This window comes from Diabrotica undecimpunctata, chromosome 2, assembly GCF_040954645.1.
Source record: "Diabrotica undecimpunctata isolate CICGRU chromosome 2, icDiaUnde3, whole genome shotgun sequence".
NCBI classification, from domain to species: domain Eukaryota; kingdom Metazoa; phylum Arthropoda; class Insecta; order Coleoptera; family Chrysomelidae; genus Diabrotica; species Diabrotica undecimpunctata.
Window position 1 is genome coordinate 163,009,865 of NC_092804.1, and position 24,930 is coordinate 163,034,794.

At 33.4% G+C, this 24,930-nt stretch overlaps 1 protein-coding gene across 1 annotated transcript; it reads left to right on the plus strand.

Moving 5' to 3' along the window:
* The first annotated feature begins 609 nt into the window (after nt 1-609).
* Nucleotides 610-951, plus strand: LOC140433974 (uncharacterized). The gene has a single exon (XM_072521945.1). It carries the CDS (start codon nt 610-612, stop codon nt 949-951), a length of 342 nt encoding a protein of 113 aa, XP_072378046.1.
* Nucleotides 952-24,930: the final 23,979 nt, after the last annotated feature.

The window sequence follows — 24,930 nt, forward strand, 5'->3', positions numbered from 1 at the left end:
ATGCAGCAAGCTTTAAAAATCATACAAGAAAAAACTATGGGGTTTAAGGTGGCAGCAAAAATGCTTAAAGCTCCAAAAACGTCTTTAAAAAGGAGCTTTAATAAGCAACAAGGAAGTACCAAAGGTGATTTGGGAGAACGAAGACCAGTATTTTCCACTGCTATTGAAAAAGAAATTGCTGACCATATTATCACCATGGAAGCTCGTTTTTTTGGCCTGACCAGTAAAGATTTACGAAAACTTGTATACGACGTAGCTGAAAGAAACAAAATTAGCCACAGTTTTAATAAGGAAACTAAGATGGCAGGCTGGAAATGGGTCAGAGGCTTTTTAAAGCGAAATCTTGGAATGTCATTACGAATTCCAGAAAATACTTCGTTGGCAAGGGCTCAAGCTTTTAATAAACCAAATATATGTGCCTATTTTACAGCATTAGCACATATATTAGACGAGTTTCAGTTTCCACCGGAAAACATTTATAACATGGAATAGTCCGGTTTGACGACTGTGCAAAAGAGATCGCAGAAGATTTATGCTAGTAAAGGTCGCAAACAAGTTGGTGCTTTAAGTAGTGCAGAGCGCGGTCTACATGTTACGGTCGTATGTGCAATGAATGCAATTGGAACATATGTTCCTCCTGCTTTGATTTTTCCTCGACAGAGAAAGATAGACGAACTTATGATCGATGCACCTACTGGAAGTGTAGCCTTCGCTCAAGAAAAAGGATGGATGACTTCCGACATTTTCTGTCTCTGGCTGCAACATTTTTTAAGGTATTCAAAGGCTTCTAAAACCAACCAAGTTTTGTTGTTACCCGATGGTCATGGTAGTCATAAAAGTTTTGAAGCTCTCCAGTTTGCAAAAGAAAACGATATTATTATGTTTTGTTTTCCTGCTCACTGCTCTCATCACGTTCAACCCTTGGACTTAGGATTTTTTGGACCACTTTAAACTTACTACGGCCAAGAAATTCAATTATGGCTGCGACAGAATCCAGGTAAAACAGTTACCCAATATAAAGTAACCAGTATCTTTAATAGAGCATATTAAAAAAGTGCTCTTCCATCAAATGCAATAAATGCATTTAAAAAGACAGGAATAGAACCGTTCAATTCAGATGTCTTCAAGGACTGGCAATTTTTGCCGTCTATAACAACAGATAGAGAAAATTATAAACAAAACCCACTACCAGGATGTTCTGACGAGAATTCACTACCGGAACATCGGAAATAACATGTTTCTTCGATTGAAGGTTTATCAAAAATCACTGATCAGAAATCAACATCATCGTTAGTCCTAAACCTCTCGGTCGAAGATATTTGTCATCCTCCTTTAGCTGGAGTATCTAAAGTAACTCAAAAGAGGTAGAAAACGGGGTAAAACAGGATATTTAAATTCAACGCCAGAAATTGATGATATAAAACAAAAAATTGCAGGAAAAAAAGCAAAAAAAAAAGAAAAGACGCAAGAAAAGTAAAAAGGCAAGTTCGTGTTTCAACTACAAACAGTTCTGAAGACGATTGTGAATCTTCTTTTGAAGAAGATGACTCGAACGATGCAGCTTGCATTTACTGTAACGAACTATTTTCGCATTCACAATCCAAAGAAAAAAGGATTCGTTGTCAAGTGTGTAAGAATTGGTGTCACAATAAATGTGCAGATGTAAATCCTGGACGTAAACAATTTGTGTGTGAATTGTGCATGTAACTTTTTTCTTAAAAATACCTATTTGTAATATTATTTATCGTTTAGAATGTCTTTTGGTTTAATAAAATAATTTGGTATTTACTTATTTTACAGAAAATACAACGGGTCCATCATGGGCGTATCAAAGGGTCCATCATGAGCGCATATATTCCCATGATGGATCCTTAACAGGATTTTAATAAACTATGAATAACTTTTGTCATATTAATTTTTATCAAAATTTGAAACATTTGCATATTCTACAAATAACAAGACGTTATGTGGTCATATTTAAAGCCTGCTAAGTAAATAATTAAAATTATTATGGAGCTTTTTCCTTAAGGGGTCCATTATAGGCACATTTCCCCTATGTCCTTTTTCGTTGAAAACAATATTTTATCACAGTCAGATCGGCTTCTTATCTAATAACTGTACCACAGATGCTATGTTCTCTGAAGCTTTTGATTGTGTAAATCACGACATTTTGATAAAAAAAACTAAATTTTTTCGGAATTAAAGGTATTTCTTTAAATTGGTTCCAATCTTACTTGAGGAATAGAAAACAACTAGTAAGAGCACATAATACTGACTCCAGTTAAAGGGCTTATTTTATAGATCGGAATATAAAGGCTGTAAGTTATGTTCATGTAAGTATGAGTTCAAAAAAATTTAAAGGAAAAACCAATTTTTGTTATTTTTAAACAATAAACATAAAATTTTTAATTTATAGCCAGTCAAATATTATGTCTAATTAAAGAACAAAAATTTCACCCTATATATTTTTTTTTGTAGGAGCAACATCTCTCAAGTTATAAGCAAAAATATGAGCGCAGAAATAAAAAAATTTCGAATATTTTAATATTTAAAAAATATATTAAACACAAGGTTTGCATCTGGGGCACATAAGGTTACAACCTAAAGTGATCCCAGAAAAAAATTACTCCTTTGGAAAATGTCCATTCTGGTCTGCTTTTCATTCAGGCAGATTCTGCCTGAGCTACAATGAAAAGATCCCATTTTAGTTATTTTAAGTTAATGTCCATTTCCTTTGCTACTTATTTTAAGAGGATGCCAAATATATTTATTGTAGTAGTTGACTGACTGTCTTGTATTTCGTATTTAGGTTAGTTACATAACTGATTTTGATTAGCTTTGTCACTGTGAATATGATTTTAATAACATCTCTTTGTAGATTCTTTCCGTTATAATTTTTTATTGTTAGTGGAATATCCAGCGGAATATATTGTGTTTATACTATAAGCAGAAATGAATATATTTCTCTTTCTAGTATACAAAAGCATATACATCGCGGATTTGTTGATAGAACTAATTTATATTAAAGCTGCTACAAGTAAATATAAGATACCTATTGTATCTTTTTCATCAGGTTCTTGATTAAAACATTTAGTAAAGCCCCAGAAAAGAAAACCTCTCTCATAAAGTACCTAAAAATAAGTTTTAAACAAGCAATTCCCGTTTTTGATGGTCTAATTTTGCTACGGAACTATGTGAAGAGTTCAAATTACCGCTTCATTAACGTCTGGAGAAAATGAGAAAGTTCGCTGGCTCGGAAAAATGCATCGTGCAATGCCATTTTTGTTTTTAACTATAAGGAGAAACATTTTAGTTTTTCGATTTGGATAATAAACAATTTTTTTTGTAAAAAGGGTAGTTCTTAAAAAGGTTTAGAGTTTAGATATAATCAGTCCAAAAGGTTAACTGATCATATATTACTTAAGTAACGGATAAACTTGAAACTTTAGAAATTATTGAAATAGTTATTTATGTACCAAGGATATTAAATAGATGTTTTATTAAATAGAGGGCCTCTGGCCCGAGAGTTTCTAAGTCCACCGAGGGCATATACATCTCTTTAATACCCGCGATGCATACAAACTTTTATGTCATACTAGTTCGTTATTGCATCTACAAATAAATATTTTCTAAAAAATCCAAAAATTCGATTTCATTTTGACAATATATTTACTAGTAGACATTCTATCACCCGTGTTATGTTGCTACGCTAGGGAAATGCTGTCAAGCGTGTCAAACAAAAACCGTGAAAATGTAAGATATATTTGAGATCCCTAACCAAATTTAAAAAAAAAGCGGAAAAAGCAACAAAAAAGTTACTACCACAAGTCGAGAGATGCCTACAATAAGGAATATGAGAAATTACAGCACTGGATGACAGAAAACCATGTAGAATGTCATCCTGGTGCAATATAATACGAACCCTGATGCGCATCGCCCTCCCTCTGGAACTTTTATTAAATTTCTATTGGACGAGAGGTCCGAAAATCTCATATAAAAGTTAAAATACCTTTAAATATGGGATATTTCGGATCTCGAGTCAGTCGAAGTCAGCCCTTCACGGGCGCTCCTAGAGCACTTCGCTCTAAGGGCTTTGCACTATTTTCTCAGACTCTGTGGCATTACGCATTATTATGCAATATTGCGTAATGTGGTATCATATTGGACAACACATCAAATTTCCAGATAGTTACTAATTCCGGTACGACATGGCGCCCAACAAATCCGAATCCACGACCCACCTGCACAGAAATCACTCATGAAGACAGCCAGGAGAAGCATCGGATGTTAGCACATCAGCTAACATGCCGATATCCGAGCCTTTTGCACACCTGGAACCATCGATGTGCAGATACCTTCGACGAGCCGGCCCTCTTTGACGTTAGAAGCCCCACCTGCCAACGTACATCGCGGAGTAGGACCAGCTAGGCCCCCCTTCAGATAGGTGGTCGTAACCACGTAGGCTTGGGCCCCTGGCCTACGAAACACCGTTTGATATGGTTAGATGGGATCTGGACAACCTAGAAGAGGACGAACCCGCCGAAGGAGAGAGTACATCGAGGATGGACCTGCAGATGCTGTCACCAACATCGACTTCCTCCTGTGCAGTGTAGTGATTACAAGAACAATTTTAATTGTTATATTTAAAAACTGTAAGTACGGTTACTATTTTATGCATTTTTCTGTTTTTCTATACATTCTCAATTGTATTTTTGTGTTTTTTTTTTCAAAGTTAATAAAAAATCACCTTTTTCACAGCCTCAGACTCTCCAAAGCGGGGGTGATGTCATCCTGGTGCAATATAATCCGCACCCTGATGCGCATCGCCCTCCCTCTGGAACTTTTATTAAATTTCTATTGGACGAGAGGTCCGAAAATCTTATATAAAAGTTAAAATACCTTTAAAAATGGGATATTTCGGATCTCGAGTCAGTCGAAGTCAGCCCTTCACGGGCGCTCCTAGAGCACTTCGCTCTAAGGGCTCTGCACTACTTTCTAAGACTCTGTGGCTGAGTCTTTTGTACTACAGTTTTTGTGTTTTATTTTTACCCACCAGCAAAATAAACAACAGATCTCGTCTTTTTCAAGACGAGATCACAACTTAGAGCGTCCGGAATGGCATTACGCATTATTATGCAATATTGCGTAATGTGGTATCATATTGGACAACACATCAAATTTCCAGATAGTTACTAACTCCGGTACGACAAGAACACATTAGTAAAACTGTGCTACATGTATACTTTGCCGATCTCGCCGAAACATTTTCTCCGAGTTCCCTTAGGTCCAAATATTCAATGGTAAAGAAGACTTTAATCGTAAAGAAGAATATTAACATTGTCAATTTGAAATGTTGTTAAATAAAGATGTTGCTAATAAGTTATCTTTTTGTTTGTATCTTTACGTCCGTGCGGGTCATAAAGTACACTTTATGCCAGCGCATGCATAAAGTACACTAATACGTAGTTGGTACAGTTCCCGTCATATTAAACTGGTACACTTTTTTTCCCAATGTAAACTAGTGTTTAGATTGTTCGTGAATCAATTCGTTGTTGCCATCACTGATAACGGAATTGCACTCAATCTTAATAAAAAAGAATTTTAAAAAATGTTTAAAGTTTTTACAAAAAAACCGTATCTAATAAGTTTAATAACCAGAGAAAGGGTTGCGTTAATGCCCAAAATGTTTAAGGGATCTTTAAAAGTAGCGGATTGGCACATTAAACATTGAAATGCATCTACTGTAATTTTATAATGTGTCTATCGCACAGCCCTCGTTTTAGCTTGCCCTAGAAATTAAAATGACATATGTGACAAGATCAACTTACACAACTTGAAAAACACGATTTTTGGTTATAAGAGTTGTACCAGTTTTTATGATGCGAACGGTACTTACTTACTTTCCGTGTCCGGAACACCAACAGCTTTAAATTTTGTGTTTCCAATGGTTGGCCACATAGACAGCCCTGTCAATCGCTAAGAATAGGTCTTCTTTTGTGCAGGTTTTTCTTATCTCCGTGCATGATAGTATATGGTAACGATTCTGAACCGCACCACAGTCGCAGGTATCATCCTGCTGGTATCTCCATTACTTCAGGTTACTAGCACAACGTGAAACTCCAGTTCTTAGTATGTTTAGCGCTTTCCATGTGGGATACGGCAAATTGTGTCCAGAGGCCATTTCCTCTGAGGAAGCAAAATGTGTTGTAGCTAACGTTTGCCATAGGTGTATTTGGCACGTCTTTGGCTCTTCGGGAAGGGATCGCGATTTTTTTACAAAGCTTTTCCGAGATCTTAATCTACTTGGCTGAACTTGGTGGTCATACAAGTGGTGTCTTCGATCCGTCTCCTGCGTCTTTCGTTCTGTCTCTAACGTGACCTGTCCTCCAATAGCAGGTGGATTCTAACTATAGGGTAGACCTCTTCGATAGATATCGGTTTCAGGCAACCAGATATTATACGAACCGTTTCATTTAACGCAACATCGACGTTTTTAGCGTGAGCAGAGTTTTCCCACACTGGTGCTCCAAACTCCAGAAGTACAGAGAGTGTGTGGTTGTGCTCCCCATTTTGTGTTTGTTAGTTTGCGATATTGTTTCTGGCGCTTACTTTTTTTCTTGATACCTTGACAGTAATATCGATAAGACAGAGTTTTATCCAGATGTACGCCGAGGTATCTTGGCGTCTCATTGTGTTCCAGCATCTGACCACGCCACTCCACCTCCAATGTCTTTCGGGCATGCTTGTTTCTAAGGTGGAAAACACACACCTGGGTTTTTGTAGGATTTGGTTTCAGATGGTTTTCGTCATAGTATAGTGCTAAGTCTTCTAGAGCATCTGTCGGTTTTACTTCGACTTCATTGAAGGTACTTCCCTGAGCTGTGGCAGTACCATGCGTAAATAAACTGTCTTGTTTGTTAGTTTTTGGGTTGGTCGTTGGTGTAAATGTTGTATAGCAATGGCGCGAGGACACTTCCGTTTTATTTAAACATATAATTCCGGTTTTAAAATCGTTGGAGTAAAAGGTATATTGTGTTGTGTCAACCATTTATTCATTTCATTCTTTAAACAATTGGAATTAGGTGCTCGATTTATCTTATTATTATTATTAATTTATTAATTATCAAAAATGAATACTGAATTAGGTGGTACGTTGGGTATTAACTTCTCTCTTAGCCATTTCTCGTAGTTTACCCAATTCATTTTGAAATGAATCTTTAGATGTGATCCCTGATTTAAATATTAACAAAATATTTTTAATAAAACCCATTTCTCCTCCAGCGTGAACTATTATAAGCCTTTTTCTTTTAGAAATAACAAAACATAAACCTTTTGTGGAATCGTCTGTCCAATTTTTCGAGAAAGTATGTCCGCTGTATCAGTATACTCCCTCTATAACGAACACGGTTATTACGAGGTTTCGCTTATAGCGAGGTACATCAGATGTCCCGTGAAATTTCTATTGAACTATAACCCTCTATAGCGAGGCAAATTTGGTTATAACGAGAGAAAATAAGATCGAAAAACATGTTTTTTACGTTTTTGGGCTGGCCGTGGTTATAAATAAATACCCTTTTTAACTGCCCCGCAATAAACTTAACTGCCGCCCGCAATAAACATCTACAATAAATACCACTGTTTCACATCTTTAGAAAATATAATAGATAGAATAATACTGGACAATTTTAAAGCAGTTAAAAATGATAGACTTCTTCGAATTGCAGAAGCAATAGTTTATGTTATCCTTGAAAATACGCTGTATACATTATGTAGTTGGAAAAAAATGTAAGTTCAGATTTTTTGTTTTAACATGTATCATTGACAATGATAGTAAACAACTATTTTTTGTGTTAATGTATTTCATTGACAATAAAAGTAAACAACTTTTTTTCAAAAACAACATTTAAACAACATTTATTAGCATCTTATATTGCTCCGAATGGCTTCACTATAGGAAGGTAATGTTTTAGAAAACTACATATTCATATGTATGCAAAGTATTATTGTTGTCCGATATAACGAGATTGGCTTATAACGAGGTAGTTATTTTGCCGTTTCAGTTCTCGTTATAGAGGGAGTTTACTGTATATGTTTCATCTATATAAACGATTGGTCTATTTTGCCTTATGAAATATTTTATCTATCTTAAATATTTTACTCTTTAAGTTCTTATTTTCATTTTTTCCACCAAAATTTTACGATTAATTTGTGTTTTTCTCCATCTAAATTACTTTGCAAATACAGACACAAGAAACAAGCAATTACATCTGAACATATATAACCGTTACTGACAAGTAGTGACGCTACTGACAGTAAGCCAGAATAAGGTTTAAAGTGTAAGTGGGCATGTCGACTTTTAAGTAAACGAAACAATTAATACAAAACCGCATAAACAACAGGAAATTGTAATTTACATTACATTTACATTACAAGTCATTAATTTAGGAAATTTTAAAATAGTTTTAAATAATACATATATTTTGTTTGGCCTTTTATAGCTGTTTTACAATATTCTCTTAATTTTTAGAAATAATAAACATATTTAGGTTGTTGCTTTTTAAGCTTACAAAAACAATCTGCTATGAGGATAACCTCGTAAGTAAACTAAAAACAAATATATTAAAATATTAACCGAAATAGGCAAGCTGGGGCGAAAACTTTCCCCCTGGTATTAGGAAGGGTAACTATTTGAAAAACTTAACTATGGGAGAGTTTAAAATGTAAACAACTCACAAAACTTGTCGATCGTTAATCTCACGATTTCATTAAATTTTTATTATCAGAGCATATCATTGGGAAAATGGAGTATTTTCTGTGTTTTAATTGCTATTTAAAGTTTTAATATTAGGTGTGCCATTTTTAGAAAAGTTGCTTACTTTCGAAAATTAGGGTATTTGTTCTTTATTTATTCGTGCGGCATTTCTCTGCACATAAATAAAATGTGGGTATAAAATTTAATTTGTTTTCTACTAAACAGGCAACAGTGTATCATTCGAATGGGAATTTGTACCCAACCATAGCTTTCATGTAGCAATTTTCATTTTCACAGCTATTTTCACTATGAAGGAAAACATTTAGGAATTCTAAGTGAGTCGTAAAAGTTTTCCAGGGAATATTCAACACATGCATTATTCACTGAATGGAAATTGTTGTAGATAGTTCTTGTACTTCATAGATAAACTTTATGACTTTTATTGTCGCAGTTTGTTGCGTCGTTTTGTTGTTTTTGTGCTTTATGTCGCTCTCCTGGCATTTTGTTGAGTTAAGCAAACCGTTAGAGAATGTCTAAATAGCGTTTGTTTGCTGCGTTACGGGCGGAAATGAACGAAATGACGCCTTTGGAATTTAAACCATGTCAGTGATGTTTGTGTAATACAATTTTTGATTATTTATTTTCATATCGCGTTTCAGAGCAGGCAAGCTTATTTCTATATAAATAATTTGTTTGATTATGAAGTAAACAGCACATTATCTTAACAAGGGAACAAATTAGGAACAACTTATTTGTTAAGTTGTAGTTTTATATATAGTTGGAGTTTTTACTAAGCTGTTTAAAAATCAATTTTTTAAGCCCAGATTTATCTGGTTCTATACATGGGTCTTAATTAAATTCAGCGCCTCTGACGTCTGTCACGTAATTTAGTCCGGATAATTCCTACTCATCAAAGCTGGTTTTTGGACGGTCTTAAGAAGGTATTGTCACCTTGTCTAACTGGTCGTTCTTATTATATTTTTTACTTATGTTAATGGAAGTTAGACAAGGTAAGAGAGGGGACGCGTAATCGTATGGAATTGAATGAAGCCAAACCGGCACCAAACCGGCACCAAACCGGCACCAGAAAGGTTGCCAGGTCATATTTTGTTTCTTCAGTAGATTGACAATAATAGATATATAATAACCCTAGAATACTAACGTTTCTTTAACATACGTAAATGCTAACTATACGTAAATTTTACGTACTCACTGATTAAGGTCTAGTATTTTCTTTTTATTTCATACCTAATTAAAACAAAATGGTTTAATTTCAGGAGAAGTTTATTTAGGAACGATACAAATAAAAAACATTGAAATATTAATTATCCAAACAAAAACCACATAAAATATATACTTTTGACACAGAACTGAATCTTGTAATAATATGTACACGATAAACCTGTGCATATAATAAACATTACAAATATAGAAACGGCAACCTTCTATTGATGTAGACATTCCATGCACATTTTTATTTGATGCTCTCCACACAAGGCACTCCCACACTTGTAACATTTGGTACTTGTCATTCGTTTCTTTGCTGTAGAGCATAAATTACAGTCCATTTTCCTTTCCCTTGGAGACCTCGGCGGTCTTCAGCAACATGCGTTAAATTCAAAAGCATGGATAGACTCTCTTTGAGACTTCTTGATAAAGTTGGTACTGTTTGGAGTCTTATTTGTTGCCACGGCTTCGTTAATTGTTTATGAAGTTTCAACATAAAATTAAATTTTGATAATGGCTTCTGTTTTTTTAATGCATTGTAATGGTAGATTACAAAAGCATTTAGTCCTGCAATATTTATCATATTGTAAGATATGCATAGCGGCCACCTTCTAGTCTTCCTATTACAGCAAATGTTCTGAGACATTTGATCAAATGTATCTACAGCCCCTTTAGTTGAATTATATGTATGGATTATTTCGAGTTTTATTGTTTCCTGATTAATGTTTCCAGAAAAATGCATAGTTGAAAGTAGAAGAACTGTCGTATTTTGCTTGATAATTAATTTATTTATTGTTGTACATTAAACATTTTCCAAACTTTGGGATGTGTAAATAGTTGTAAAAAGTGACATGAAGGAAATGAACTACGTGTTTGACCTGTCGATGAGGAGCGTCAAAACAGGGATATTGATATTTGTGTTTTTGTGGAAGCTAGTGAACCCTGCAATAGTGTACAAATTGCTAGGGAAGTTAATGTGAATGCTCTAACTGTCCAGCGAGTTCTCAAAAAGAATGGGTATCACTGTTTTAAGATAAAACAAACACAAAAACTGTTTCCGGAAGATAACTTTGGGCGGATTTAGTTTTGTGAAATTATGTTAGATAAACAATGTACACTTTTTAAAAAATATTTTTTTTTCTGACGAATCTTCATTTTCCTTACCTAAAAAACACATTCCATCCGTTGAAAAGTATTATTCTCAGAAAAATAAGCACCTCAGTTTTGCAGTACGGACGCAGCATCCGCAAAAGTTAAATGTTTGGACTGGGATGTTAGGCGACCATATTGTCGGTCCATTTTTTACCGATGGAAACCTAAACGGGACCAAATATTTAGAACTTTTACAGAATGAGACCATTCCGGTAGGTTCGATGCCTTTCCATTAGTTTTCAGGAGGTTTATTTGCAACAGAATGGGTGTTCGGCTCACAACTCTATAGCAACTATTGACAACCTCAATCAAACGTTTCTTGATCGACTAATAAGTCCCCTAGATCCTGTGACTTAGCGTCTAACGGTTTCTTTTTTTTGGGGTTTTCTCAAAGAAAACATAAACATTTATAGGCATCAGTTTAAAAGGGCCATAAACCTAGTCGAATTAAGGGCAAAAATACTTCATTTCTCTGGAAGCATTACCTACTCTACCCTACCCTACTCCAAATTATGAGGAGAAATCTGTATGACAGATTTGGTTACTATTTAGCACAAGGAGGTGGAATATTTGAGCCCTTAATTCATTAATCTGCTTTCCTAATTTTTATTTTTTGTTAGGTACATTTTACAAAGTTTGTAGGTTCTTAATTAGGTAGTATTTTATATGTTTAAATATGTAAGAGTTTTATTGTTTTCTTTTATTTAAATATACAAACGATTCTTATTCTGTTTTTTTTTTCTTCTTTCTTGTCTTATTGTTATAAGCTTTGTGCATAAAATTTGTACAATTTTCAGTGACATTAAAGCATATTACTTATTTACTTACTTATTTATTTGCATTACTATTAAGGCTAAAAAATAACCAAAAAAATTAGTTTTAGAGCATTATAATAAATATACTCTAGATATGGGATTGCAATAAATCTTAATTCTTATGGTTAACAAAACAATTTCCTTATTTGTATACTGCCGATATACACTAGTTCCGCTAGTTTGTCCAGTATGGCAACTCCGATTTTTATACCATCCTCCTGTATATTGTTTTTTGCTAACTTAAATATTTTTATCTGTCTTACCGCTTATTTTAAATCCATATTGTTTTATTTTGTTCATTAGATTTTGAAAATCTTCTCCGCAATTAGTCAGCACTAAAGTATCGCCCTAATAGGGCAAAAGATCAGTGGGAAGACGCCAGAACTCGTGGCTGAAAGACCTGAGGAGATGGTTCGACCGCTCATCCGCAGAGATCTTTCGCGCAGCAGTTTCCAGAACTACAATTGCCATTTGGATCGCCAACCTTCGAAAGGAGACGGCGCAATGAGAAGAAGAAAGTATCGTCGACACAAATAAAAACTATACCAATTTAAATAAGAATAGAACTTCTTATTGACCTTCTTGTTCAGATTGTAGTACAAATATAGTTTTATCTATTTGTGTGTTGTTTTTATGTTTTTTGTATATTATATATTTTTTATAAGTAAATAGAAATATGTAAACACATCTTTTGTAAATAAGCTGATAGAGAAAATTTGTTAATATTTTATTTAGGCACATTTAAAAAAAATCCATTATCATAACATTTGTTGACCAGTGTAATATTTTTTTAGCATTCCTATTCTATAAATATCTTTTCTTTACCAAGTATAAGTTACGACATTTTAAAAATATTTAAATTAAGTTTTTTCTGCAATAGTCGTTACAAATTTCTAATTAAGAACAGTTGCAGGGACCATCCGGTATAAACCGCGGCAATATTGAGGTTGTAATAGAAACCCAACCTATTCCTATTAGAGAAAATTGAGCCTTAACTATTATTATAACCGCCGTGTGCCCTTCGAGTTATATTCCTCGTTCAGTTCACTAATAGGGTCAGCCCTTAAGTTTTGAAATCATTAGACGCCCACGAGGTTATTGCGGGACCCCCTTTGGGTCCCTTAGATCCTTTACTTCATAATTTTATGATATGCTCAAGATTAAAAGCTATGGAGGTTTAGCCTTCAGGAGGGGTGCTTGACGAAACTATTCAGGGTTTAATTCCTGAAAGATTGTTAAAGCAAATGAAAGGGATGAAGAGGGCATTGTCTAATAGAAGTATATGAGAACTAGCGTATTTTTTAAATAACTATAACGGTATTATATATTTCAAATAAATATGAATCATCTATAAACAGAATGGATTTAAATTTGTTAAAAATATCTTTTGTAAATGCTGTTTTCATTATAAAAATTTGTATAAATTACTAAAATATATATTTCATAAAATTTTCTCTTTATTTAAAAATTTTAGTTCACTAAATATAAAAGTAAATTACATTGAATTATAAAAAATCGATTGATAGTGTAAAAGTCCAGTGAGATGGCGTTAAGGTCATAATAATAAAGAATATTGTTCTAAGGCTATTTTATTGTGGCAAGGTAATACAATGTACTATTTTTACTTAAAATAAGCCACAATTTTACTTAAACTTAAATTGCACTGAGGAAACCAAATTACAAACTTAACAAATTTTGATTTTTTCTATTTATTTATGCCTCAACCTAAAAGGAAATATAAGTATGATGACAAATTTTTCATATCGCTGCTGTCACTTTATATTGCTTGTAAGGCATCTTCTAATTTATATTGAAGTCTCTTTATGCAATACAAAGACACTACAGTAAAATATGGTAAACAGAGTACAATATCACATACGTAGCATTTTTGTTTTAATTCACTCTGCAGCAGATGCTTATGGGTGATGGCGGTGTAGCCTATTCTCAGACGAGATAGGATGGTTTGATATAAATGCTTATTCGAAGTTCATTTCCAAGGTAATATAAAATGTTCTACTTCTTGTAAAGCTCCCAAAGGAATGGACGGAGGCATATATAACATCCATATTTAAGAAAGGAGATAGAAAACGATGCGAAAACTACAGAAGAATATCATCAATAGGAAGATTATATGGAAAGATACTGCTAGAAAAGATAGAGCAAGCGATAAAGGGCAAAATCAAGCGATAAAAAGAGGAGGATCAGGCAGGCTTCACGGCAGGAATATGAGTGAATACTGTAGAATCCCTGAATATATATATATATATATATATATATATATATATATATATATATATATATATATATATATATATATAATTATTATTTTTGTTTTATTGAGCATAAATGCTGCTCCTATTCCCTATATAGCTTTAGACGCATCGGAATATATAAGATTATGGTTACTGAGACTTCAGTTCTTGGAAGACATATTAACATAATGATTTGCTGTCTATGGAGAGTTTGGTATTAATAGTTAGGATGGAAATAGTCCAAGGAGAAACTGTGTTGACATTTGATAAACAATAGGTTTCTGGAAAGTTTAAGTTCATTGAGGTTTCTATTGACTCTTTTATAAAAAGGAAGGTCAAGCCTACCATGTATTGTAAAAAGATTCCTAAAGCCGTATGAATTTACATAGTGAATAACAGGATTCCTAGAATTTGCCTGTATTAACATATCTTATTTCTGAAGTGATATTTCTTCTAGTTTTAATTCTGGTGTCATATAACTTTTTTTTTTTAATAATAGCCTTTGATTTTGTGGTTGATAAATAAAGACCAGAGAAAAATTTGTCCATGATTCGAGATTTCCTAGTACTTGCTGTAGATGGGTCTAAAGAGTTTCATCATTTATTACCTTGCCAAAAATAATTAAATTATCAGCAAAGAGTCTAGCTTTTACTGGTAAGTCACAAGTTAAGATCATATTATTTATTGCAATAAGAAATAGGGAAACGCCAAAATTAGATCCTTGATTAATTTCTTTTTTTAAAATTGTTGTACTAGATAAAGTATCGTAAGCTCGTACATTAAAAGTTCTAATTTTTTTACTAATTATGCTATATTATCTTTTATTCCCCAACAAGTACGTATTTGAATAATATCATGTCGCTAAACTGTATAGTATGCTCTAGTTATATTATAGTATGTCAAAAAATACTATTAAACTATTGTTAAACTAACTATTTTTCCAGAATCCGCTTTATTCTGGTGCAAGTAATTTTTTATTCTTCAAAAACGACAATAATCTGGTATATACAATTTTTTCGAGGATTTTACACATTAAAAAAGTAAGAGAAATATGTATATAATGCAACAGAGATTTTGGTTGATTTTATTTTTAAAAAGGGATGACAATAAATGAACTCCATATTTTTGGGAGTTTGCCAGGTCTTCATATATTATTGCAGATATCCAGCAAGTGTTTTTTTAAAGATAAAGGAAGTTTTTAGAAGTATTGTAGGGATGTTATTAGGACCAGGAGAAGGGTTTTTCATTCTATTAAGGGTGTATTGAAATTCATCCATAGTTATGGGATAATTTAAAAAGGAAATGTCATTAGGCGATATATCAAAACCTTTGGATTCAACCTTCAGCCATATCAATACCTTTCTTTTTTGGCCAAAAAATCTGGAGGAAGAACTTCATTGCTTGAAAATCTTTTAAAACTGTTAGCTAGAATATTGGCTATAATTGGAGAAAAAGTGTATATTTTTTAAATCCGTAAAATAGTTTCGAAACACAATTCAGATTTCTGCCTTAATCTGAGCCTTCTAAAAATTGCAAGGCAAAGCAGACGTTGATAAAGATGTTAATAGAGACATGGGGAATCAAAAATTTGTATTCCATGACATGTCTCTTCAACTAAGCAGAAATCCTTAGCGAATTGGTTTCTTGTACTCATACAGAGTAGATCCGAATAAAATGAAAAAGACAGTCAAGATTTGATTTTACGTACAAAGTGTCTATGTATCTGTTGATACGTATTTCGCCCTAACCCCGAAAATAACTCTATTTTCGCACCCGAAATCATGTTTGTGATTTTTGAACAGAGTTTTTAGTTATGTGGTATCTTGATTATCCTTGAATGTTTTTAAGGTTATTGTCATATTTTCTTTTTTTTTTGTTTTTTTTTGTGGCATTGACTTTCGTCATTCAGCCAGTCTCGAAAGGTTATAATATATTCCTTAAAAAAGTATAGACAGATAAGTACAGATTATTTCTCTCAGACAAATGCACAGCGATATCCCTAAAACGAAATAGACGAATAATTAATAGAAGAACACGTCGAAGGAAAATACAAGGACACTCGCTTCTCGTCTAGGGGTCCGTCAAGACATTTATTTTAACAGACAAACAATACTGGACCACGGATAAGGTATTGTTACATATAGGATAAACAAAGGGTACAAGTCTAATCCTATACACGCTCATGAAAATTTTCATGAACGAGTACCAGATTTATAAAGCTATGCATGTGTCTGACAAAAATTCTATAATTAAATTATATATTGTTACAGAACCTATGGCTAACAAAGACTGTATATTATATGGAGCGTATGTATTGCATTTAGTTAATTTTGTATACAGGGAGTTTGAATGCTGAATAAATTTAGGACATTCAAAGAAGATGTGATCGAGGTCACCTAGCTTGCCGCAATGTTTGCAACTATCATCATCGATGACTTTAATTTTAAATAAATGGCATGGGTAGCATGCATGTCCAAAGCGTATTCGATTTATAGTAGTAATATATTTACGAGGAGCTTTGAAATTCTGAAACCAGGTTGTTTGAGGTAGAGTTGGTTGTAAAGAGGTATACCTTTTAGAGTTTGTAGAACAGTAATGTTTCCATTGCTCTTTTCATCTAAGTTGCTGATTTTTTTTGAAAATCGTAGTAACATCTGATGTGTTAAGCATATATTTCAACGTAGAGCCAGTTGTTACACTCATTTTAGCCAAGTGATCTACATATTCATTGTGTTTGAGACCAATATGTGCTTTGACCCAAATAAAGTTTATGTTGACTCCAGTCGATGATAAATGATACAATCGGTCTTTTATTTCAAATATATAGGGGTTGCTAAATGTTGAGGGTAATTCAATGTTTTTTATGCTCTGCAAAACTGAAAGGCAATCTGACAGAATTAAGATATGTCTATTACAGGTGTTTTTAACATATTTTAGAGCTTCAAGTATAGCTATTGATTCCGCTGAAAAGATTGAAAATTCATATGGTAGTTTATACTTGAAATCTACGTTTGTAGCAGGTAAAAAGTATGCGCATCCCGTCCCTTCTGTTGTTTTTGATGCGTCCGTGTATATTACTGTGGCTTCCCTATAATCCTGCAATAGAGATATTAGAAGATTGCTACTCGTAATGGTGTTCTCACTATAAGTGGGTATTATAACCTGAGTTCTGTGGAATAAAGAATAGTAGTCTAAGCTTCTGTCAACCGTGTCCAATTTCTTAAAAAAAATAGGATTATTCTGTAATGCCATGCATAAAGGCGGGGAAGGTTTTTTCTCCCAATATTTGTTTGTAAGATCTGACTCGTTAAGTTGACGGACGCTTGAAAATAACTGGGAGTTAGTTAATAGAATTTTAAGAAGGCTTTTTTCACTTAAAAAATTTCTTCTATTTTCCAGGGGTAGCTCAGCGGCTTCAACATATAAGGGTTGTATAGGGGTTGATCTCATAGCACCCAAACATATCCTCATAATAGAATTTTGAAACGTGTCGATTTTTCTTAAAAGGTTCTTAGAGGCGGAACCATAAAGAGTAGCACCGTAATCTAGAATAGATCGTATATATGCGCGATAAAACAACAAGGATGTTTCTACATCGCAACCCCACCACGTTTTAGTTGTCATTCTGAGGAAATTGCTGCCTTTGTTACATCTATCAAGCATGTACTCTATGTGTTGTCTCCAAGTTAACTTCTTATCCAAAATAAGGCCTAGATATTTGACATGATTTTGAAGCTTAAAACATTGATCGTTCAGAATGATATTTTCATTTGTAGGAATGTTGTGTCTTGTGAAGATAGATACTACTGATTTTTCTATAGATAAATTGAGACCATTCTCTAAGAACCATGAAAAAAGGGATTCACATACTTTGCTGAGGCTTTGTATACAGGTTTCATATTTTTTGTTTTCTGTATAGATGCAGAAATCGTCGGCATACTGTACGATTTTGAATGAACTGTTATTTATTTGGATGTTATGTATGTCAGAGCTGTATATATTGAATAAGATTGGAGATAAAACTGAGCCTTGTGGTATACCTTGATAATTATATCGCGGTCCAATTAGCTTGTTATTATGATCTCTTACATAGATGATTCTCTTTGTGTAAAATCCAATTATTGTATCCACGAATGCGATTGGCATATGAAATAAATTAACCATTTTATTTCTTAAAGTTGACAAGCAAACTGATTCGTATGCTCCCTCAATATCCAAGAATAGTCCTGTTAAATAGTTGTTTCTGGTTAAGGTATTTTGTACATCTACCACAATGGTTGTTAGAGCATCTAGTGTTCCAAAGCTTCTTTTATATCCAAACTGATTTTCTGGTAGCAAATTATTTTTTTGTAACCACCAATCCAGTTTAAATTTTATGAGTCTCTCTAGAGTTTTAAAAACACAGGAAAGTAACGATATTGGTCTGTATGAATTTGCAATATTTGGATCTTTACCAGACTTTAGGATAGGAACCACAATGGCGTTTTTAAATGAATCAATAACGATGTTATTTTGAATGATGTCATTAAATACCTGCAACAGCAGATCTTTAGCGGCTCTTGGTAGGTTGATTAACATAGGGTATTTGATTTGATCAATCCCTGGGGAGGTATTATTGCAATTTTTGAGAGCGAAATCTAATTCAGATTTAGTGAAAGGTTTCAACAAAAAGTGATTGGATTGGTGACTTTGTTCCGATTGGTTAGAGAAATATTGAACCCAGGGAGGAGAAACTTTATTAAAGAAGTCATCTAAAACTTCATTGCTGAAAGGTTTTATACTATTCTGCGGTTTTCGATTCATTTTGTTGGCCTGTGACCATATTTGCTTAGCAGAGGTATTTTTGTTTAAATTGGAGCACCATTTGATCCAACTGGATTTAGCTTTTTGCTTCAACTGCTTTTTTGTTCGAGCAGTAACTTCCTGACATTTTAAGTAGTTATCAAAACTCGATGAAAGTTTGTAAGCTTTTAAAGCCTTTTTTCTTTCATTAATTATAATATCACATTCAGGGTCCCACCATGGTGGTGGGGGACGGTTTTTGAGTTTAAGAATTTTATATTGAGGGATAGATTTTGAAGCAGATTCATTAATACAATTAATAAGAAAATTATAATTTTCGTAAGTGTTTAAGGAGATACTATAGTTGACAAACATGTTTTCTATTAAGGATGTATAAAGTGACCAATTGGCTTTATTGATATTCCATTTGCTTTTTGGATAAATTGTTTCATGTGATGTGTTAGTTGTGGAAAGGTTCATGGTTATAGCAAAATGATTTGACCCTAAGGTATCTGAAGATACGGACCAGGAAACTTTACTGGCTATATTAGCTGTACAGAGAGAAATGTCAATCATAGATTTCTGAGTACCATATTTGGAAAGATATGTGGGTTCCCCATTATTCAAAATAATAAGATCTAGGTCCTCGACACTGCTGACGATTTGATGACCTGCAGCATCATTGTGCAGTGAGCCCCATAAAGAGTTATGAGCATTCATATCCCCTCCAATTATACAAGGTGATGTAACTTGAGAGAAGATATTTTTCCAATCATCTTTAGAAGTATGGACTTTAGGAGGCCTATACACAGACAAGAAACTTAATTCTAAATTGTTAAATTTAACAGAGATGCCACAAACTAAAATTTTATCATTGAAATTTTTAGTAATATTCACTTGACAGAATAAGATAGAAGTTTTAATCAAAATTGCTACACCGGCATATCCATCGTATCTATCCTGGCGGATTATATTATAACCTTTAAATATATAGTTTTGATTTGGTTTGAACCATGTTTCACTTAACAACGCTATATCAATGTTTTCAGCTGTTAAAAAATGAACTAAACTATTTTTATTGGATGCAACGGACCTTCCGTTCCATTGTAAAATTCTCAGAGTTGTTTGTCCTTGGAAAACCTTATTTACTGAAGATGTCCTCCAACATCTGATTCTAACGAATAAGTAAAAAGTTGTATAATAAAATAAGTGAAAACATTCATATTTGTTTTTTTAATAGTGCATTTTGATCTTGGATTAATGTTTAAATAAGAAATACTGCCAGAAAAAAGTTCCATTTGAATTACATAATTTAGATAAATAATTTTGATTTTGATATATGCTAAGAATTTTATTTCAATGTTTTAGTACCCTCCAATACTGAAAATATTTTTTGATTTATGCTCTCATTATCTACAGATTTTAAATCCTCAAGTGTGTGAATATTTTTTAAAAAATTAATGACACACTCCGTCACTGCCTGAGCAATATCTTTATTATCACCTTCTGTGGGTTGAAAGGTAGATTGCTTTGGATACTGGGGAAGAGGATGTGATGGTCCAAAACGGAAGTTAAACATGGGAGGGTTCTGTACGCGGTTCATGCGCATCCCGTCCCTTCTGTTGTTTTTGATGCGTCCGTGTATATTACTGTGGCTTCCCTATAATCCTGCAATAGAGATATTAGAAGATTGCTACTCATAATGGTGTTCTCACTATAAGTGGGTATTATAACCTGAGTTCTGTGGAATAAAGAATAGTAGTCTAAGCTTCTGTCAACCGTGTCCAATTTCTTAAAAAAAATAGGATTATTCTGTAATGCCATGCATAAAGGCGGGGAAGGTTTTTTCTCCCAATATTTGTTTGTAAGATCTGACTCGTTAAGTTGACGGACGCTTGAAAATAACTGGGAGTTAGTTAATAGAATTTTAAGAAGGCTTTTTTCACTTAAAAAATTTCTTCTATTTTCCAGGGGTAGCTCAGCGGCTTCAACATATAAGGGTTGTATAGGGGTTGATCTCATAGCACCCAAACATATCCTCATAATAGAATTTTGAAACGTGTCGATTTTTCTTAAAAGGTTCTTAGAGGCGGAACCATAAAGAGTAGCACCGTAATCTAGAATAGATCGTATATATGCGCGATAAAACAACAAGGATGTTTCTACATCGCAACCCCACCACGTTTTAGTTGTCATTCTGAGGAAATTGCTGCCTTTGTTACATCTATCAAGCATGTACTCTATGTGTTGTCTCCAAGTTAACTTCTTATCCAAAATAAGGCCTAGATATTTGACATGATTTTGAAGCTTAAAACATTGATCGTTCAGAATGATATTTTCATTTGTAGGAATGTTGTGTCTTGTGAAGATAGATACTACTGATTTTTCTATAGATAAATTGAGACCATTCTCTAAGAACCATGAAAAAAGGGATTCACATACTTTGCTGAGGCTTTGTATACAGGTTTCATATTTTTTGTTTTCTGTATAGATGCAGAAATCGTCGGCATACTGTACGATTTTGAATGAACTGTTATTTATTTGGATGTTATGTATGTCAGAGCTGTATATATTGAATAAGATTGGAGATAAAACTGAGCCTTGTGGTATACCTTGATAATTATATCGCGGTCCAATTAGCTTGTTATTATGATCTCTTACATAGATGATTCTCTTTGTGTAAAATCCAATTATTGTATCCACGAATGCGATTGGCATATGAAATAAATTAACCATTTTATTTCTTAAAGTTGACAAGCAAACTGATTCGTATGCTCCCTCAATATCCAAGAATAGTCCTGTTAAATAGTTGTTTCTGGTTAAGGTATTTTGTACATCTACCACAATGGTTGTTAGAGCATCTAGTGTTCCAAAGCTTCTTTTATATCCAAACTGATTTTCTGGTAGCAAATTATTTTTTTGTAACCACCAATCCAGTTTAAATTTTATGAGTCTCTCTAGAGTTTTAAAAACACAGGAAAGTAACGATATTGGTCTGTATGAATTTGCAATATTTGGATCTTTACCAGACTTTAGGATAGGAACCACAATGGCGTTTTTAAATGAATCAATAACGATGTTATTTTGAATGATGTCATTAAATACCTGCAACAGCAGATCTTTAGCGGCTCTTGGTAGGTTGATTAACATAGGGTATTTGATTTGATCAATCCCTGGGGAGGTATTATTGCAATTTTTGAGAGCGAAATCTAATTCAGATTTAGTGAAAGGTTTCAACAAAAAGTGATTGGATTGGTGACTTTGTTCCGATTGGTTAGAGAAATATTGAACCCAGGGAGGAGAAACTTTATTAAAGAAGTCATCTAAAACTTCATTGCTGAAAGGTTTTATACTATTCTGCGGTTTTCGATTCATTTTGTTGGCCTGTGACCATATTTGCTTAGCAGAGGTATTTTTGTTTAAATTGGAGCACCATTTGATCCAACTGGATTTAGCTTTTTGCTTCAACTGCTTTTTTGTTCGAGCAGTAACTTCCTGACATTTTAAGTAGTTATCAAAACTCGATGAAAGTTTGTAAGCTTTTAAAGCCTTTTTTCTTTCATTAATTATAATATCACATTCAGGGTCCCACCATGGTGGTGGGGGACGGTTTTTGAGTTTAAGAATTTTATATTGAGGGATAGATTTTGAAGCAGATTCATTAATACAATTAATAAGAAAATTATAATTTTCGTAAGTGTTTAAGGAGATACTATAGTTGACAAACATGTTTTCTATTAAGGATGTATAAAGTGACCAATTGGCTTTATTGATATTCCATTTGCTTTTTGGATAAATTGTTTCATGTGATGTGTTAGTTGTGGAAAGGTTCATGGTTATAGCAAAATGATTTGACCCTAAGGTATCTGAAGATACGGACCAGGAAACTTTACTGGCTATATTAGCTGTACAGAGAGAAATGTCAATCATAGATTTCTGAGTACCATATTTGGAAAGATATGTGGGTTCCCCATTATTCAAAATAATAAGATCTAGGTCCTCGACACTGCTGACGATTTGATGACCTGCAGCATCATTGTGCAGTGAGCCCCATAAAGAGTTATGAGCATTCATATCCCCTCCAATTATACAAGGTGATGTAACTTGAGAGAAGATATTTTTCCAATCATCTTTAGAAGTATGGACTTTAGGAGGCCTATACACAGACAAGAAACTTAATTCTAAATTGTTAAATTTAACAGAGATGCCACAAACTAAAATTTTATCATTGAAATTTTTAGTAATATTCACTTGACAGAATAAGATAGAAGTTTTAATCAAAATTGCTACACCGGCATATCCATCGTATCTATCCTGGCGGATTATATTATAACCTTTAAATATATAGTTTTGATTTGGTTTGAACCATGTTTCACTTAACAACGCTATATCAATGTTTTCAGCTGTTAAAAAATGAACTAAATTATTTTTATTGGATGCAACGGACCTTCCGTTCCATTGTAAAATTCTCAGAGTTGTTTGTCCTTGGAAAACCTTATTTACTGAAGATGTCCTCCAACATCTGATTCTAACGAATAAGTAAAAAGTTGTATAATAAAATAAGTGAAAACATTCATATTTGTTTTTTTAATAGTGCATTTTGATCTTGGATTAATGTTTAAATAAGAAATACTGCCAGAAAAAAGTTCCATTTGAATTACATAATTTAGATAAATAATTTTGATTTTGATATATGCTAAGAATTTTATTTCAATGTTTTAGTACCCTCCAATACTGAAAATATTTTTTGATTTATGCTCTCATTATCTACAGATTTTAAATCCTCAAGTGTGTGAATATTTTTTAAAAAATTAATGACACACTCCGTCACTGCCTGAGCAATATCTTTATTATCACCTTCTGTGGGTTGAAAGGTAGATTGCTTTGGATACTGGGGAAGAGGATGTGATGGTCCAAAACGGAAGTTAAACATGGGAGGGTTCTGTAAGTTTGGGGATGAGGGAGAAGTAGTGGCTTTACGTTTTTTGTTGTTATGGGTTAGTGCCATAGGCCTGCTACTATCCGAACGTTGAGAATTTGTAGGTTGTGTCTGCTGGAAAGCATGTTTATTACCAGAACTTTGAGGTAGTTTCGGGAAATCTGCCTCGTAGTTTGTTAAGGCAGAAAAGCGATTGTTCGTTGTTATTTCTGAATATGAAGATTGAAAAAGCTTTTTGGCTTCTAAAAAGGATACTTTCTGTTCTATCATCAAATTTTTAATACGTTTCTGTTCCTCGTAAATTGGGCATAGTTTGGAAATCGATGTATGCTGTGTACTCTTGCAATGTATACATGATTTATTAAATTCAGAACAGTTATGTTCTTCGGTTTTGACAGATCCACATAAGATACAATGTTCTTGGCTGCTTTTGCACTGTTTTGATATGTGTCCGAATCTCAAACATCTATAGCATTGTGTGACCCTGCCTATAAACTTTTCCACATTAAAATAAACAAAATTAACGGATATATGGCTGGGTAATATGTTTCCTTCAAAGCTGACTACAATGGTCTTCTTAGGTACATACTCAGCTTTACCATCTTTTTCAATTTTCCTGTGCATTCGTCTGATGTCTAGAACCCTTGAGTTTGAATTTATGTTTTGTTTTAAATAATCAACGTCGTAACTTGTGTCAACGTCTCGGATCAGACCCTTGACCTCTAAAAGGTGATTAGGTATGAAAGCTTTTAAGTTTAATTCTTTTAAATTTTTATTTGTGACCAACTTATTAGCTTCTGCTATTGAATTTAATATTACTTTAACGCGATTTCTACCTATTCCCTTAATTTCCTGAATGTTTTGTACTTTTAGATTTTTGTGTAAAATATGTCCTACAAACATAGGATGCAAACGACCCAAACTTTGCTGATTAGTTTTTTCAACATATACGCAATAATTATTTAACAAGTACTTATCTGGATTTATCGAGTCAAATAGTTTTGGTTCGTC